Source organism: Mobula hypostoma, chromosome 7 (genome assembly GCF_963921235.1).
Source record: "Mobula hypostoma chromosome 7, sMobHyp1.1, whole genome shotgun sequence".
Classification (NCBI taxonomy): Eukaryota; Metazoa; Chordata; class Chondrichthyes; order Myliobatiformes; family Myliobatidae; genus Mobula; species Mobula hypostoma.
In genome coordinates, this window is record NC_086103.1 from 179,921,697 (window position 1) to 179,940,885 (window position 19,189).

The 19,189-nt window shown below is 43.3% G+C and overlaps 1 protein-coding gene across 1 annotated transcript in view; it reads right to left on the minus strand.

Moving 5' to 3' along the window:
* Window positions 1-19,189, minus strand: part of acer3 (alkaline ceramidase 3) — a 306,286-nt gene that overhangs the window by 159,179 nt on the left and 127,918 nt on the right. The window contains exon 4 of the mRNA XM_063054646.1: window positions 5,656-5,708. Within this exon, the coding sequence (XP_062910716.1) occupies window positions 5,656-5,708 (53 nt within the window). The remainder of the gene's footprint in view (window positions 1-5,655; window positions 5,709-19,189) is intronic.

Genomic DNA, 19,189 nt, shown 5'->3' on the forward strand with positions numbered 1-19,189 from the left:
TCTGCCATCAGATTTCTGAATGGCCAATCAACCCATGAACTCTACCTCACTACTCAATTTACTTAATTTTAAAACTTATCGTGATTTTTATGTCTTGCATTGACTGTTGCTACACAAAAATTTTCATGGTATTTGTCAGTGATAATAAATCTGATTCTGATAACTGAACTTCATTCTTGCCAGTTGCCTGCTGTGTGGGATATGAGCTCATGTCCTCAGATCATTAGTTCTGCCCTCTGCATTACTAGCTCAGTTCACATCCAGGGTGTATATCGGACAATGAGTGAAGGAATAGTTGGAGGAAATCCATCATCTGGATTGGGTTAGTCAGCAATAACCCACATTATTTAACTGTTCTTCTCAAACAGAAGAACCTGCACATATTCTTACGCTTTGCAACAAATTATAGGATACAATCCTGGAAATAAATAAAGAACATAAAAATATTCAATGTTGATGTAGTGCCATATGAGAGGCCATACTAAAGCAACTCATTCAATATGTTTACTTTATGCTCTAGATTTCTTTAAGTGTGTACTTTATTTCCTTCATAATTTATTTTTGAATATATTACCCAAAGAACAATCTAGACATCGCCCAGAAGCTCAACATCTTTGAATGCAAGCTCACAACTTTCAGCATCCTACCTGTGGTAAATTCAACCTCATTAAATATTCTCCAAAATAAATTTGACTGTACTCTGCATTTACAAAAAAAAATTGTCAGTCCAAATTGTTTAATTCATTTCCATATGCACTGCATATTTAGAGTCAGAGGGCAATAAACCAATATCCCCTCAAACCTGTTACATTATCAGTAATAGCAAGTTCAAAGAAAATTATCAAAGTACATAGAACATAGATCATAGAATAGTACAGCACAGTACAAGCCCTTCGGCCCACAATGTTGTGCCGACCCTCAAACCCTGCCTCCCATATAAGCCCCCACCGTATATTTCTCCATATACCTGTCTAGTAGTCTCTTAAACTTCACTAGTGTATCTGCCTCCACCACTGACTCAGGCAGTGCATTCCACGCACCAACCACTCTCTGAGTAAAAAAACTTCCTCTAATATCCCCCTTGAACTTCCCACCCCTTACCTTAAAGCCATGTCCTCTTGTATTGAGCAGTGGTGCCCTGGGGAAGAGACGCTGGCTATCCACTCTATCTATTCCTCTTATTATCTTGTACACCTCTAACATGTCTCCTCTCATCCTCCTTCTCTCCAAAAAGTAAAGCCCTAGCTCCCTTAATCTCTGATCATAATCCATACTCTCTAAACCAGACAGCATCCTGGTAAATCTCCTCTGTACCCTTTCCAATGCTTCCACATCCTTCCTATAGTGAGGTGACCAGAACTGGACATAATACTCCAAGTGTGGCCTAACCAGAGTTTTATAGAGCTGCATCATTACATCGCGACTCTTAAACTCATCTATTGTGTGCTGAGATGATGGGGTGGAAATATATCTCTACTGAATGAGGTGTAAGGCACTCCTTCCCTCTTAGGCTGCAGGTCACCCTGGGGTAAGGTGTAACACCTGATTAGCTCCCCCCCACCCCTCCCTTCTACCCCCACATCCAGGTCGTTAATAAAAATTACAAAAAGTAGAGGTCCCAGAACAGATCCTTGTGGGACACCACTAGTCACAATCCTCCAATCTGAATGTACTCCCTCCACCACCACCCTCTGCCTTCTGCAGGCAAGCCAATTCTGAATCCACCTGGCCAAACTTCCCTGGATCCCATGCCTTCTAACTTTCTGAATAAGCCTACCATATGGAACCTTGTCAAATGCCTTACTAAAATCCATATAGATCACATCCACTGCACTACCCTCATCTATATGCCTGGTCACCTCCTCAAAGAACTCTATCAGGCTTGTTAGACACAATCTGCCCTTCATTAGTCCTGACAAAGGGTCTCGGCCCGAAACGTCAACTGTACTTCTTCCTACAGATGCTGCCTGGCCCGCTGCGTTCCACCAGCATTTTGTGTATGTTGCAGGCAGATCTAACATTCCCTTTTGTGTTAAGTGGAATTCTTGCCTCCAATTTTATTGTTACACCTTGTGTCCTGGGCTGTTCTCCACCAACAGGAAATCATTTCCCTCTTAAATCTATCTTAGAAGATACTTTGATTACCTTGAACAGCTCAATCATATTAACTTTTCATTTTCTGAACTTAATGCAGGAATAGTTGACAGAATCTATCCTCAACTTGAACGTCTCGCCCAAATATCATTATATTGTGTGAGTGCTGCTCACTATTCTAAGGCTAATACTTTAAGAAGTTTGGTATCCTCAATTCAGCAAAGTCCTTTAAGTAGCCTGCAATCATAATTTTATACAATTGTAACAATTTCTCTTGCTTTGCATTGTAATGTTGAGGCAAAGGCCAGCCTTTAAGGATTTCTACAACTTGATTCCTAAAGTCCTCTATGCTATATTCTCAACATCTGGAAAAATTCTCTGATCAGACAAGATCCAATCAATATATTATAACGATATATAATCCAATTAAGATGTTACCTCATTGAAAATTATAAACACCAGATTAAATACTTTAAGAAAACACTACAGATGCTGAAAACCTAAAATACAAACAGAGAAAGCATTAAATAAAGACTTGAGGACATCGATTTGAGATGTTATCTCTTCCTCTTGCCACAGATGCTCTGATTATTTTCCAGTATTAATCGCTCTTGCTCCAAATTCATTTGTTTCCCACAGCTTCACAGTCTATCATGCGCCCTAAGAAACTGCTTGCCAAATTAATCAATATTTTTGAAATACTCCAAGATCAAAGTTTAGTACAACAATAAAGTTAGGAAACATCTGTCCTCAATCTCTAACCATATTTCAATGAAGACTAGAACTCATTGTGTATCCTCCAAGAGAATGAAGTTCATTTTAGGTTTAAACAATTCATTTTGTGCAAATGTCATCCATATTGCCAACAAAATGCCCCACTGACCCTCACCTATTCTTATGGACACAACATAGACAGCATCCTATCATGAATCATCACAGGTTGGTATAGCAACTGCTCTGCCCAAGACTTCAAGAACTTAGGGTAACATGGTAGCGTAGTGGTTAACACACTGCTATTACAGCTCGGGACGTTGGAGTTAGGAGTTCATTTCTGGCGTCGTCTGTGAAGAGTTTACCTATTCGCCCCATGACTACATGGGTTTTCTCTGTTGCTCTGATTTCCTCCACAGTACAAAGTCCTACCAGTTAGTAAGTTAATTGGTCACTGTAAATTGTCCTGTGATCGGACTAGTGTTAAATGGATGGGTTGCTGAGTGGCATGGCTCATTGTGCCAGGAGGACCTGTTCCACACTTTATCTCCAGAAATAAAACAGAATTGTGGATACACTTAATCCATCACAGAAACCAACACTTTGTAGACCTTTTGTTACAGTACCTCAGAAAAGCAACCAACATAGTCTTTGACCCCCCCCCCGATCATTCTCTCTTAGCCCCCCTCCCATCAAGCAGCAGATACAAAAACTTGAAGACATGCATCACTACACTCAAGGACAGCTTTGACCTTGTTGTTATGAGGCAATGGAATGGAACTCCATACATTAAAGATTAACTTGAGCTCACAATCTACCTTGTCATTGCCTCTTTTCCTTATTGTCTATCTGCACTGCACTTTCTCAATAACTTCAAAGCAGTCCAAAAGCCAAATGTAGAGCTGAGGAAACATTTTCTTAAATGTTTATGTGGCATTTTATTCTGAATTCAGAATAAGCATTGGGAGAAGCAGGAGAGGAGCCTCAGAGAACTGCAACTAGCAGATCTTATCATTACTTGTTCACATTTTTAGAGTATTTTTCATTGATATCCACTACTGCGAACAATACTAATTTTCGACTTTGGCTCAAAACGGTAGTTGGCTTATTATTGTCGCTTGTACCAAGATACCGTGCCATGTTTTGCATGGTATTCATACAGGTCATTTCAAAGCATAAGTACATCAATGTCATACAAGGGAGGAGGCTGTCCATTGGTCAGGGTCGTTGCCTCCTAGTTACATACAATTCTGTCAATGTGCAAGCCAGTACGCAAAGCAGGGCAGTACGATATGGAGAGCAAGCCGTTGCCCGTGCAGCAGGCTCCCCTTCTCCACGCAACTGATGAATCCAAAGGAATTACAGAGATTGATGCAGTGCGGCACCAGCAGTGTCGCAGCTGTACCCAGTCAGCTTTGGACTCAACATAGTACTGCCTTAGGGGCTCCAGCTCTGGATTTTTCCTCGGGGTTTACACCTGAAGCCTTCCCCAGAGCCAGTATAGCTGCAGGACAGCTGAGGATTGAGATCAGAGTTTTCCTTCCTGTCAACCACAGCTGATGAGCTACATCTGCCCAAAGTGACTTGTTTTAAGATGCCAGTAACCTTCCTTTCCCTCTTTTTCTGTCAGTTGAAACGGTTCTGCCAGCATAGTAGCTAAGCCACAAATGAAAGTCAGGAGATGGACTTGGTTGTCAGAGACTATTGGAGATTCACGCTACCGGGAGCATTTAATTGGTAGTGAAGTTATCCCCATTACAGCCCCCACTCCCCACCCCCCAATACCCCCACCCCCCAACACCCCCCCCCAGTTTGTGACAATCTTAAGGAACCTCATACAAGTGAAAAGAAATAACAAAGTACAGAATATAATGTTACAGTTGTGGCTCTCCTAGCATTTTCTAGGGCTCATATTTGCCAAGGAACTTCTTTAAACAGACTAACACTAATAGCGAAATCCTCTAAGAAAGGGGAAAATTTAATATTTTAAAATATTCCTCTTACAGCTTAATTTCTGTAGATGCAGTAAACTAATACTCTGAAATGTGCCACATATACGTTGCCCAATCAAAATATAGTTCCTGCACATTAATACATACAAACATATTAACTGAGGGGTAACTGGGGACCTGAGGGGTAAATCTTTCCACGCAAGAGAAACTGGTATCTGCAATAAACTGCCAGAGGTAGTGGTGGAGGCAGGAAGAGAGACAATAATTAAGAGACATCCAGATAGAAACTTGAATGTGCAAGGGTAGAGAGGGAAATGGAATTAATGCAGGTAAGTTGGTTTAGTGTCAAAATATAGACATGACGTAGCAGGCAGAGGACCCGTTTCTAGAACATAGAATAGTACAGCACAGGAACAGGCTGTCCACCCGCAATTGGTTGAATTCAATGGGGAATCTGTAGAATTCATTACTACAGACAGCTGTGGAGGCCAAGTGAGTGTGTATATTCAAAGCAGTGTGTGATAGGTTCTTGATTCATAAGGGTGTCAAAGGTTATAGGGTGAAGTCAGCAGAAAAGGGTTGAGAGGGATAATAAATCAGCCATAATCAAATAATGGTGCAGACTCGATACTGTACAACTCTACCTTTCTATAATAATATACTGCACTATTAACCTTTCAGTGTAGACAAAGACAGAGAATAAAACTTTGCTTAAGACATGCAACAAGATCCTGACCATACATTGTCATTAACTATAATAGGAAAATGAGGAAAGAATTTGATTTCCTTTTCATTTCTTGAATGTTTCTCTAAGAACTGAAGTAATGCATACCAGACACACATGGTTAGCCACAGCTCATCAATTCTGATGAAAATCCAAAAGCAAACAAATACTTACAGGCAGTAGACAAATATACAGCAGCTGTAGATCATGGGAAGTTCATCCAACAACTGTGGCAAAAAAAAGCAATAAATTTCACTCGCAACACAGCACATTTGATATAAACCCAACATAAAATGCGGGAACAGCCTGTTGACATCAATTGCGTTATAAATTTTCCCACCCCAGTATATGTTAAATGAGTGAAACAATTCCCACAGAAGTTGCTAAAGAAAAAAGCTCCTTTGCTTCACCAGCATTTAAATGTTTACTTTAATAAAATGTCTCACAAGCCTAGAGTGAGTCTTAGTTTAAAAATGGGCCAGTGTATGCGGATAGGACAGTCAGAACATTGAAAGTCAAAACTAATTTGGTGCAGGATACATCCAGAGGGGGTCTGATAGAGTTTTACAAGATTATGACTGGTTTAAATAAGGTGCAGACAGGTAGACTTTCCTGCTAATGGATTGTTTAAGAACCAGGGGACAGCGATCAAAATTCTGAGCTAATGTGGGCAAAAACCTTCTAACTCAATAATGGTAGGGTGCTGTTGGACACATAATCAATCACAGCTTCTGAGAGGAAATTGCAAATAATTTGTTGGGCTTTTGGAAAATGGGATTGGTATGATTTCTGAAGCCAGCAGTTTAATATATATATTTGACAGAATGAAGGACCTCCTTCTGTCCCTCAAAAATAAGACCATAAAGACTGATTTATACTTCTGCGTCAAATGGACGCTGTAACCTACGCAAGTGGCCTACGCGCGTTGTGAGCATTTATACTTGTGCGTTGGTGTGTCCTTGTTGCTCTGCAATTCAGGCACATCTGCCCATGCAAGGCTTCATGGTCATGGTAGTCTTTCTCGGGGTAAACAAGTTTAAAGCGAGCGTCTTTTTCGTAAAAGCGAAATGTATCCTCCATAATTTCGGAGGTCTGTAAAGCTTTATGGAAAGCATTGCAGCCAGAGTTCCTTCCCTGCCCTTCAGTCGCCCAATGGGAAGCTATTGCAGCGTAGAAGGAAATGCGATGATACCAAGCGGGCCAATCACAGTTGTTGTGGTCTGCGTTGCCATGACGCGTAGTTACATTTTGGGAGAGGTGCACGTCAGGCTATGGCGTAGGGATCCACGTAGGCTCTGCGTAGGGTTCGAGGCGACGCCGTACCTATGGCGTCAATTTGACGCAGAAGTATAAATCAGCCTTAAGGCATAGAAGCAGAATTAAGCCATTCAATCCATTGAGTCTGCTCTGCCATTCCCGCCCAACCCCATTCTCCTGCCCTCTCCCCATAACTTTTGACACCTTTACTAATCAAGAACCTATCAACCTCCGCTTTAAATATACCCAATGACTTAGCCTCCACAGCCGAATGTGAGAAAGAATTCCACAGATTCACTACTCTCTGGCTAAATAAATTCCCCCTCATCTCTGTTCTAAGGGATGTCCTTGCATTGAGGCCGTACTCTCTGGTTCTAAACTACCTCATGATTAGAACCATCCTCTCCACATCCACTCTATCAAGGTCTTTCAATATTCAATAGGTTTCAATGAGATCCCCCTTATTCTCTAAATTCCATTGAGTACAGGTCTAGAGCCATCATACATGCTCCTCATACATTGACCCTTTCATTCTCAAGATCATTCTCGTGAACCCTGCTCTGAACCCTCTCCAGTGACAGCATATCTGCTCACAATACTCCAAATGCCATCATACTAACGCTTTGTAAGGCGTCAGTATTGCATTATTACTTTTCTATAATACCCATCTTAAAATGAATGCAAAGATTGCATTTTCTTTCCTTACGACTGACTTAACTGCAAGTTCAACTTCAACACAAAAGATTCAGATGGTGATGAGGAGGAGTACAGGAGCGAGATAGATCAGGTAATTGGGTGGTGTTGCAACAACCTTGCACCCAAGGCCAGTAAGACCAAGAAATTGATTGTGTACTACAGGAAGGTGAAGTCCAGGGAACACATACCAATTATCATCAAGGGATCAGAAGTGGAAAGTGTGAGCAGTTTCAAGTTCCTGGGTGTCAACATCTCTGAGGATCTATCCTGGGCCCAACGTATTGATGGAGTTACAAAGAAGGCATAACAGTGGCTATACTTCATTCTGAGGTTAAGGATTGGTATGTCACCAAAGACACTCGCAAAGCAGGCTTCAATTATTCCGGTACCCAGGAAGAGCATGGCCACCTGCTTCAATGACTATCACCCAGTAGCAGTTACATCCACAGTGATGAAGAGCTTTGAAAGGTTGGTGATTAAACATATCATCTCTTGCCAGAGAAGCAACTTGGATCTGCTCCAATTTGCCTACCACAGCAACAGGTCCACAGCAGATGCCATCTCATTGGCTCTTCAACTCAACCCTGGAGCATCTGGATAGCAAAGACGGATAGATCAGGATGCTCTTTACTGGCTACAGCTTAGCATTCAATACCATCATCCCCTCAAAACTAACCCATAAGCTCCAAGACCTCGGCTTCAAGACCTCCTTGTGCAATTGGATCCTGTATTTCCTCACGTAAAGATTTTAGATGACACCATTATCGTAGGCCAAATCAAAGGTGATGATGAATCAGCAGACAGGAGGATAATTGAAATTCTGGCTGAGTGGAGTCACAACAACTCACTCAATGTCAGCAACACCAAGGAACCGATTGTAGATCTCAGGAGAAGAACAGCAAAGGTCCAGGAGCCAGTCCTCATCGGAGGATCAGAGGTGGAGAGGGTTAGCTACTTTAAATTCCTAGGTGTTATTATTTCAGAGGACCTATCCAGTGCTCAGCATGTAAGCGCAATTACAAAAAAGCACAGCAGCACCTTTGCTTCCTTAGAAGTTTGCAGAGAATCGGCATGATATCTAAACATTCGACAAATTTATATAGATATGTAGTGGAGAGTATACTGAGTGGCTGCATCACAGCCTGGTATAGAAGCATCAATGCCCTTGAACAGAAAATGTTACAAAAAGTAGTGGATACTGCCTAGTCCATCACGAGTAAAGCCTTCCCAACCATTAAGCACATCTACATGAAATGCTGTCACAGGAAAGCAGCATCCATCATCAAGGACCCCCACCACCCAGGACATGCTTTTTTCTCACTGCTGCCATCAGAAAGAGGGTACAAGTGCCTCAGGACTCGCACTATCAGGTTTAAGAAGAGTTACTACCACTCAACCATCAGGCTCTTGAACAAAGGGGATAACTTCACTCAACTTCAAGTATCCCATTACTGAAATGTTCCCACAGACAACGGAGTCACTTTCAAGGACTTGTCATCTCATGTTTTCGATATTTATTGCTTATTTATTTATATTACTGTTTCCTCTTTTTGCATTTACAGAGTTTGTTTTGCACTTTGGTTGGGCAGTCTTTCATTGATTCTGTTATGGTTGTAGCAAAAGAAAACCCTCCATAATGACAACCACCCCTCCAATTTAGTGTCATCTGCAAACTGACTGTTCATAGCACTTACAGACACATCAAAATCATTCACGTAGCTTATGAACATCCCAGCAACTATGGAAGTAGAGGAACACTACTAATTACAAGCAGCTATCACAAAAGAATCCCTCTACCATAATTTCCATCAAACATCAATTTCTCTCAATTTTGGTGTTCCTCCCACCAGTTCCCGTCTTCACCTCCTTCCCTTTATTCCATGTCAATCGACCTCTCCAATCAGATTTCATCTTTTTCACCCCTGCGTCACATCCAGCTGCTTACACTATTCTCTGTCTCCTGTCCTCTCACCAAGCCCACCTATCACTGACCAGCTCTTGATCAACACTTTCTGTCCACCTTTCAAAATGGCATCTCTTACTGATGAAGGGTCTCAACCCGAAACATTAACTGTTGTCTACTTCCCTCCATGGATGCTGTATTCTACTGAGTTCTTCCAATTTTTTTGTGCGTTGCTCCAGATTTCCAGCATCTGCAATATTTTGTGTCTTCCCTACCATCATCAGCCTCCAATTACCTAGCTATTTTGGATTCAAATTGCTAACTTTTCCTGCATGCCATGGGCACCAACCTTTTCAACCAGCCTCCAATACAAGACTTTGTTGAAACCCGTATTAAATTTCATATTAACAACATTAACCACACTGTCCTCCTCAATACATTTTGCTACTTCCTTGAAAAGATTAGTTAATTTGGTCAGACAAGCTCTACCTTTGACGGCTTTTCTATGATGAAGAGTCTGGGCCCGAAACATCAACTGTTTCGATCTTTCCATAGATGCTGCTTGATTACTCCAGCATCTTGTATGTGTTGTTCTTGATAAAGTTATGTTGGCTCACTAGGTTTAAGCTCTGCCTTTCCAGGCAGTCATTATTCCAGTTGCTTAGATATTTTTCCCCAATAACTTTTTTAGCACAAAGATTGGGCTCAAGTGTCTGTACTTGCCAGGTTTTTCTCTGCTACCTACACTTACTGTGCTCCAGTTGCCTGGTGATTCACTTATGGCCAGCACTGATGTAAAAATCTCAGCCTGAGCCCCAGTAATCTCCTGCTAAGCCTCTTTATGAATAATGCCGAATTGCTGTGCAATTCGATTGAACTGGAACAGTGTACAAGTTTAGTTGACAACTATATTTTTCCCATTACAATCCCGAAACTGTGCATGTTTTTAATCCAGGTATACCACCATAATTTGACATTTGCAAAGAAAACAATCTCTTCCTGCAATTAATGCTCTGTTCCAGAAGACACCGTAGTACTTGCAGGTACAGGACTTCTTGAAGATTGAGGGTTCAGTGGACAGCTCAGTTTTCTGTATTTTCTCTCCATTAAAAGAAAGTTAACCCTTTCATTTCTTCTACCAAAGTACAAGATCATATAGTTCCAGACTTTATGAATCTGAAGAAACTTTTAGTATCATCTTTTATTTTATTGGAAAGCTTACTTTCGTATTCCATTTTTACCTTCTTAATGACTTATTTAGTTGCCTTCTGGTGGTATTTGAAAGCTTCCCAATCCTCAAACTTCTCACTAATTTTTGCTCCATTATATGCCCTCTCTTTAGCTTTTATGTTGGCTTTGACTATTCTTGTTAAGTCAAGTCACTTTTTATTGTCATTTTGACCATAACTGCTGGTACAGAACACAGTAAAAATGAGACAACGCTTTTCAGGACCATGGTGCTACATGAAACAATACAAAAACTACACTGAACTACGTAAAACAACACAAAACTACACTAGACTAAAGACCTACCCAGGACTGCATAAAGTGCACAAAACAGTGCAGGCATTACCATGAACAATAAACAAGACAATATGCACAGTAGAGGGCAGTAGGTTGGTGTCAGTCCAGGCTCTGGGTATTGAGAAGTCTGATGGCTTGGGGGAAGAAACTGTTACATAGTCTGGTCATGAGAGCCTGAATGCTTCGGTGCCTTTTGCCAGATGGCAGGAGGGAGAAGAGTTTGTATGAGGGGTGTGTGGAGTCCTTCATAATGCCGTTTGCTTTACCGATGTAGCGTGTGGTGTAAATGTCTGTAATGGCAGGAAGAGAGACCCCGATGATCTTCTCAGCTGACCTCACATCCGCTGCAGGGTCTTGTGATCCGAGATGGTGCAATTTCAGAACCAGGCAGTGATGCAGCTGCTCAGGATGCTCTCAATACAACCTCTGTGGGATGTGGTGAGGATGGGAGGGGTGGGAGATGGACTTTTCTCAGCCTTCGCAGAAAGTAGAGACACTGCTGGGCTTTCTTTGCTATGGAGCTGGTGTTGGGGGACCAGGTGAGATTCTCTGCCAGGTGAACATGAAGAAATTTGGTGCTCTACAGAGGAGTGGTCGATATTCAGTGGAGAGTGGTCGTTCTGTGTCCTCCTGAAGTCAACAACCATCTCTTTTGTTTTGTTCACATTCAGAGACAGGTTGTTGGCTCTGCACCAATCCGTTAGCCGCTGCACCTCCTCTCTGTATGCTGACCCATCATTCTTGCTGATGAGTCACCACGGCTGCGTCATCGGCGAACTTGATGATGTGGTTCGATCTGTGTGTTGCAGCACAGTCGTGGGTCAGCAGAGTGAACAGCAGTGGACTGAGCACACAGCCCTGGGGGGCCCCGTGCTCAGTGTGATGGTGTTGGAGATGCTGCTTCCAATCCAGACTGACTGAGGTCTCCCAGTCAGGAAGTCTAGGATCCAGTTGCGCAGGGAGGTGTTCAGGCCCAGTAGGCTCAGCTTTCCAATCAGTTTCTGAGGAATGATTGTGTTGAATGCTGAACTGAAGTCCATGAATAGCACTTGAACGTACGTGTCTTTTTTGTCCAGGTGGGTTTGGTCCCGGTGGAGGGTGATGTCAATGGCGTCGTCTGTTGAACAGTTGGGATGGTACACGAACTGCAGGGGGTCCAGTGAGGGGGGGCAGCAGGGTCTTGATGTACCTCTCGATGAGCCTCTCGAAACACTTCATGATGATGGATGTGAGTGCGACAGGACAGTAGTCGTTGAAGCAGGACACTGAAGACTTCTTCGGCACGGGGACGATGGTGGCGGCCTTGAAGCACATAGGAACAACTGCACTGCTCAAGGAGATGTTGAAGATGTCGGTGAGAATCTCTGCTAGCTGGTCTACACATCCTCTAAGCACTCTGCCAGGAATATTGTCTGGTCCAGCAACCTTCCATGGGTTGACCCTGCACAGGGTTCTCCTCACATCGGCCGCGGTAAGGCACAGCACCTGGTCGTTTGGAGGAGGGGTGGTCTTCCTCGCAGCCACGTCATTTTCTGCCTCAAAACGAGCGTAGAAGTTATTCAACGCATCTGGGAGGGAGGCATCACCAGCATAGGCAGGTGGTGTTGTCTTGTAGTTGATGATGTCCTGAATGCCCTTCCACATACACCGCTGTCCTGACAATGGCTGTGGATTCGCTGGGCATGTGCACACTTTGCCTCTCTTAGTCACAGCTGTGTCATCTTTCCTATAGAATACTTCTTCTTCTTTGGGATGTATATATCCTGTGCCTTCTGGATTGGTCCAGAAATTCCAGCCATTGCTGCTCTGCTGTCATCTCTGCCTGTGTTCTTTTCCAATCAATTCTGGCCAACTCCTCTCTCATGCCTCTGTAATTTCCTTTACTCCACTATAATACTAATACATCTGCCTTTAGCTTTTCCTTCTCAAATTTCAGGGTGAATTCAATCATATTTTGATCACTTTCCCCTAAGGATTCTTTTACTTTAAGCTCTCTAATCTACTCCGGTTCATTCACAACAACCAATCCAGAATAGCTGATCCCCTAGTGGGCTCAATCACGAGCTGCTGTAAAAAGCCATTTCCTAGGCACACTAGAAATGCCCTCTCTTGTAATCCAGCACCATCCTAATTTTCCCAATCTACCTGCATGTTGACATCCCCCATGACTATTGTAACATTGCCCTTTTGGCACGCATTTTCTATCTCCCATTGTAATCTGTAGGCTTTCCAACCCCATGTCACCTTTTCCTAATGATTTGAATTCATTTTTTACCAATAGAGCAATGCCACCCCCTCTGCCTTCCTGCCTGTCCTTTTGATACAATGTGTAGCCTTGGACATTAATCTCCCAGCTATAATCTTTCAGCCATGACTTGGCGATGCCTACATCATAACTGCCAATCTGCAACTGTGCTGCTAGTTCATCTATCTTATTCTGTACACTACGTGCATTTAGATGCAACACTTTCAGTCCTGTATTCGCCCTTTTCAATTTTGTCTGCCTTTTACGTTGCAACTCATCCTGTTGACTGCAATTTTTCCCTGTCAACAGACTCTCCTCTCTATATATTGCCTCTGTTTATAAACCAGTTACCTCATCTTCAGCACTAATATCCGCCTTTCCTATGATAATTCCTGCATTGAAATTTAGGCAGCTCAGGACACTAGTCATACCATGCGCTATCTTTTGATTCCTAACTTTGTCTGAGGTCTTACCAACATTTGCCTCCACATCCTCTCCCCTCACTGTTCTGGCATTCTGGTTCCCATCCCCCTGAACTCTAGTTTAAACTCCACTGTGCAGCATTAATAAACCTGCCTGCAAGGATATTAGTCTCCCTCCAGTTCAGGTGCAAACTGTCTCTTCTGTACAGGTCCCACCTTCCCTGGAAGAGAGCTAAGATCTTATGCGCTCCCTCCTACACCAACTCCTTAGCCACATTTTAAACTGCATAATCATAATCTTTCTAGTTCTTGCCTTACTAGCACATAGCATGGTAGCAATCCTGAGATCGCAACCCTGGAGGTCCTGCCCTTTAACTTAGCACCTAACCCCTTGAACTCCCTATGCAGAACCTCTTCACTCATCTAACTCACATCATTGGTTCCTACATGGACTACAACTTCTGGCTGTTCACTCTCCCACTTAAGATTGCTGAGTACTCAATCCAAAATATCCTGGACCCTGAGAACCGGGAGGCTACATACCATCTGGGATATCTCGTTCTCACCCACAGAACTTCTGCCCATTTCCCTAACTAACGAATCCCCCATCACCACAGCTTGTTTCTTCTCCCTCCTTCCCTTCTGAGTCTCAGAGGCAGACTCAGTGCCAGAGATCCAACCACTGTGACTCTGCTCTTAGGTCATCCCCCCCTACCCCCCACTATCCAAAGTAATAAACCCCTTGTTGAGGGGGATGCCTACAGGGTTACTCTGAACTGGCTGCTTAACTCCTTTCCACTTCCTGTCACCCTGTTTCCTGTGTCCTGCACTTTGGGTGTAACTACTTCTCTATACGTTTTATCTGTCACCCCCTCAGCCTCCTGAATGATCCGGAGTTCATCCAGTTCCAGCTCCAACTCCTTAACCTGGTTTGTTAGAAGCTGCAGCTGGTTGTATTCTCACAATTGTAGTTATTAGGGACAATGGGGGTCTCTCCGCCTTCCCACATCCCACAATAGGAGCAATTCATTATCCCGCCTGTCATCCCAACTGTCCCTAGCCGAGCAAATATAATGAGAATGAAAAAACTTGAGCTTTTCTTTCCTTTGCTTTCTCTGACTGAAGCCTCGAAGAGCTAAAGCCTCAAGGTCACCACTCTGACTATGTCCACTCCACCGACCACAACTGCGATGATGCTGCTCCGCATGCCCCTGCCTTCCTTTAGTTTGCTCTTACTAATCAATGCCAGAAGCTGATTAGTCACTGGTCAAAACTATATTATGCTGCCACGATCTGCTGCTGCTGTTGCCTTTTGTCCTCGGGCAGTGGACCAGAGTGAAGTCCCCATCTTACCACACTTCCAACGGTCAAAGCTCTATTATTTAGAGATACAACACGGTAACAGGTCCCACTGGCCCAATCAATTACACCATGTCACCGATTAACCTAACCCGTGTATCTATAGACTATGGGAGGAAGCTGGAGCACCCGGAGGAAACAAACATGGTCACAGGAAGAATGTACAAGCACCTTAAAGACAGCAGCAGAATTGAACCCAGATGTTGGTGCTGTACTAGCATTATGCTACTGCTACGCTATCGTAAGTGTAGGAAGAAGACCAACATTTTCCCTTCCCTCTCATGAGGTGCTAAAGGAAACTGACACCATTTCCTTCATCTAGTTAAAATGTATTTAATCTGCACAGCCAGAGATGTAACATTATCTAGCATACCATAAGACATTGGAGCAGAATTAGGCCATCTCATCTATCAGGTCTGCTCTGCCATTCTATCACAGTTGATTTATTATTCCTCTCAACCCCATTCTCCTGCATTCTCCCTGTAACCTTTGACACCTTGCCTAATCAAGAACCAATCAACCTTCGCTTTAAATATATCCAATGACTTGGCCTTCACAGCCATTTCTGGCAATGAATTCCGCAGATTCACCACTCTCTGGCTAAAGAAATACATTCTCACCTCACCCATTTATCTGCTCCCTCACCTCCATTCAGGGCCCCAAACAGTCCTTCCAGGTGAGGTAACACTGCACCTGCAAACCTGCTGGGGTCGTCTATTGTGTCCAGTGCTCCCGATGCAGCCTCCTCTACATTGATGAGACTTTTCCTAAATTGGGGGACTGCTTCTTCAGCCACCTCTACTCTATCTGCCAGAAGCGGGACTTCCCAGTGGACAAACATTTTAATGCCCATTCCCATTCCAACATGTCGGTCCATGGCCTCCTCTTTTGCCAAGATGAGGGCACCCTCAGGGTGAAGGAGTATTACCTTATATTCTGTCTGAGTAGCCTCCAACCTAATGACATGAAAATCGAGTTTGTCCTTTTGGTAAAAAATTACACCCCCCCCCCCGAACATTTTACCTCTTCTCACCTGTCTATTAATTCCCTCTGGGGCCCCACTTTTCCTTTCTCCTGTAAAATTCCTTCTTCTCTAGCCCTTTACCTTTCTCGCCCACCTGGCTTCACCTATCACCTTCCAAGCTACCTCCTTCCCCTCCCCCATCATTTTATTCTGGCATCTTCTCCCTTCCTTCTCAATCCTAAAGAAAGTTCTCAACCCAAAGCAACTACTATCCATTCATTTCCATAGATACAGCTTGACCTGCTGAGTTTCTCCAGCACTTAGTGTGTGATACCTTCTCACCTCTGTCCAAAGGAACGTTCCTCTCTTCTAAGGCTATAAGTACAGTCTGACCATGTCTTATAAAGCTTCAAATCTTAAATGAAATCTGAAATGTACTATCATAATGATTTAACAATAACTGTCATTCTCCCCTTTGAGTACATGTAAATTCATTATATTTCCCAGTTTTTAACAAAAATCTTTTAATCTACAGTCTTGCTGTAGCAGTTGACAACAACTGCACACATTAAAGGAATCATTTATCAAAACTCTCCAGACTCTGGGCAGGTCCCGGCCGATTGGAAGATAGCAAATGTCATGCCACTTTTTTTTTTAAAGGATGTCGGTAAAAGACCGGCAACAATAGGCCAGTTAGCTTAACATCTGTAGTTGGGAAAATGCTTGAAGCTGTCATTAAGGAAGAAATAGCAAAACATTTAGAAAGGAGTGGTTCCATTAGACAGATGCAGCATGGATTCAGAAAGGGCAGGTCCTGTTTGACAAACTTACTGGAGTTCTTTGAAGACATAATGAGTGCAGTGCGGTTGGCAGTCTGTGGTGAGTGGGGTACCGCAGGGGTCGGTGCTGGGCCCGCAGCTGTTTACCATTTACGTTGATGATTTGGAAGAGGGGAATGAGCGTAGCATAGCAAAATTTGCTGATGACACTAAACTGAGTGGAAAAGCAAATTGCATAGAGGATGTGGAGAGTCTGCAGAGGGATATAGATAGGTTAACTGAGTGGGCCAAGGTCTGGCAGACGGAATACAACGTTGGTAAATGCAAGATCATCCACTTTGGAAGGAATAATAGAAGAGCAGATTATTATTTAAATGGTGAAAGATTGCAGCATGCTGTTGTGCAGAGGGACTTGGGAGTCCTTGTGCATGAATCACAAAAAATTGGCTTGCAGATACAACAAGTTATTAAGAAGGCAAACAGAATGTTGGCCTTCATTGCTAAAGGGATTTAATTCAAGAGCAGGGAGGTCACGCTGCAACTATACAGGGTATTGGTGAGGCCACACCTGGAGTACTGTGTACAGTTCTAGTCTCCATACTTGAGGAAGGATATACTGGCTTTGGAGGCAGTGCAGAGGAGGTTCACCAGGTTGATTCCAGGGTGAAGGGGTTAATCTAGGAGGAGAGATTAAGTCGCCTGGGACTATACTCTCTGGAGAACAGAAGAATGAGAGGGAATCTTATAGAAACATACAAAATTTTGAAAGGGATAGATAAGATAGAAGTAGGAAAGTTGTTTCCATTGGTAGGTGAGACCAGAACTAGGGGACATTGCCTCAAGATTCAGGGGAGAAGACTTAGGACGGAGATGAGGAGAAACTGTTTTTCCCAGAGAGTGGTGAATCTGTGGAATTCTCTGGCCAAGGAAGCAGTTGAGGGTTCTTCACTAAATATATTTAAGAAACAGTTAGATAGGTGTTTACATAGTAAAAGAATTAAGGGTTATGGAGAAAAGGCAGGTAGATGGAGATGTGTTTACAGACAGATCAGTCATGATCTTATTGAATGTTGGGGCAGGCTCGATGGGCTGGATGGCCTACTCCTGCTCCTATTTCTTAAGTTCTTATGAAAACTTAGTATAATGGAGGGAATGCAAAGTTATAAGCCAATAAGACCATAAGACAAGAGCAGAATTAGGCTATTTGGCCCATCAAGTCTGCTCCACCATTCAATCATGGCTGATTCTTTCTTCCCCTATTCAAACCCATTCTCTAGACTTTGGTGCCGTGTTCAATCTCTACCGTAAATACACCGTGACCTGGCCTCCACAGCTGCCTGTGGTAACAAATTCCACAAATTCACCCCCCTCTGGCTAAAGAAATTTCTCTGTACCTCTGTTTTAAATGGATGCCCCTCTATACTGAGGCTGTGCCCTCTTGTCCTAGACTTCCTCACCATCCTTTCCACATCTACTCTGTCTAGGCTTTTTAACATTCAAAAGGTTTCAATTAAATTCCACCCTTATCCTTCTAAATTTCAGGGAGTACAGACCCAGAGCCACCAAACGTTCCTTGATGACAACCCTTTCATTCTCGGAATTATCTTTGTGAACCGTCTATGGACCCTCTCCAATGTTAGCACATCTTTTCTTAGTTGAGGAACCCAAAATTCTTTGCAATACTTAAGGTGAGGCCTCATCAGTGCCTTATAAAGCCTCAGCATGACATCTCTGCTCTTGTATATAACACTCCTGAAATGAATGCTAAGATTGCATTTGTGTTCCTCACTACTGGCTCAACCTGCATCCACCCCGCCTCCTTTTTAGCTTGATCTGCACAAGGATTCCCAAGTCCTTTTGCATCTCAGATTTTCGGATTTTCTCCCTGTTAAGAAAATAGTCTGCACATTTATTTCTTCTACCAAAGTGCACGACCTTGCATTTTCCAACATGGGATTTCATTTGCCACATTCTTGCCCATTCTAACCTGTACCGTATAGCCTATAGTATAATAAAGCCTGGTTTATACTTCTGCGTCAACGTGTCGCCGCAAACCCTACGTAAAGCCGACGCGGAACCCTACACGAAAGCTTGCGTTGCTGCGACGCGCACCTCTCCCAAAATGTAATCGCGCGTCGTGGCAACGCAGCACGCAACAACTGTGATTGGTCCACTTGGTAGCATTGCATGTCATCCTACGCTACAATAGATTCCCATTGGGCGACTGAAGGGCAGGGAAGGAACTCTGGCTGCAATGCTTTCCATAAAGCTTTACAGACCTCCGAAGTTATGGAGGACACATTTCGCATGAAAAAAGACGCTCGCGACTTGTTTACCCTGTGACTACCATGACCATGAAGCCTTGTGTGGGCAGGTGAGTGCGCATGCGTGACGTGCGCGAATTGCCGAGCGACGCAGACACACCAACGCACAAGTATAAAAGCTCACAACGCGCGTAGGCCACTTGTGTAGGTTACGGTGTCCAGTTAACGCAGAAGTATAAACCAGGCTTAAGGGACTACTTTATGTTTTAGTAACACGTCGTTGAATGCGCTATTA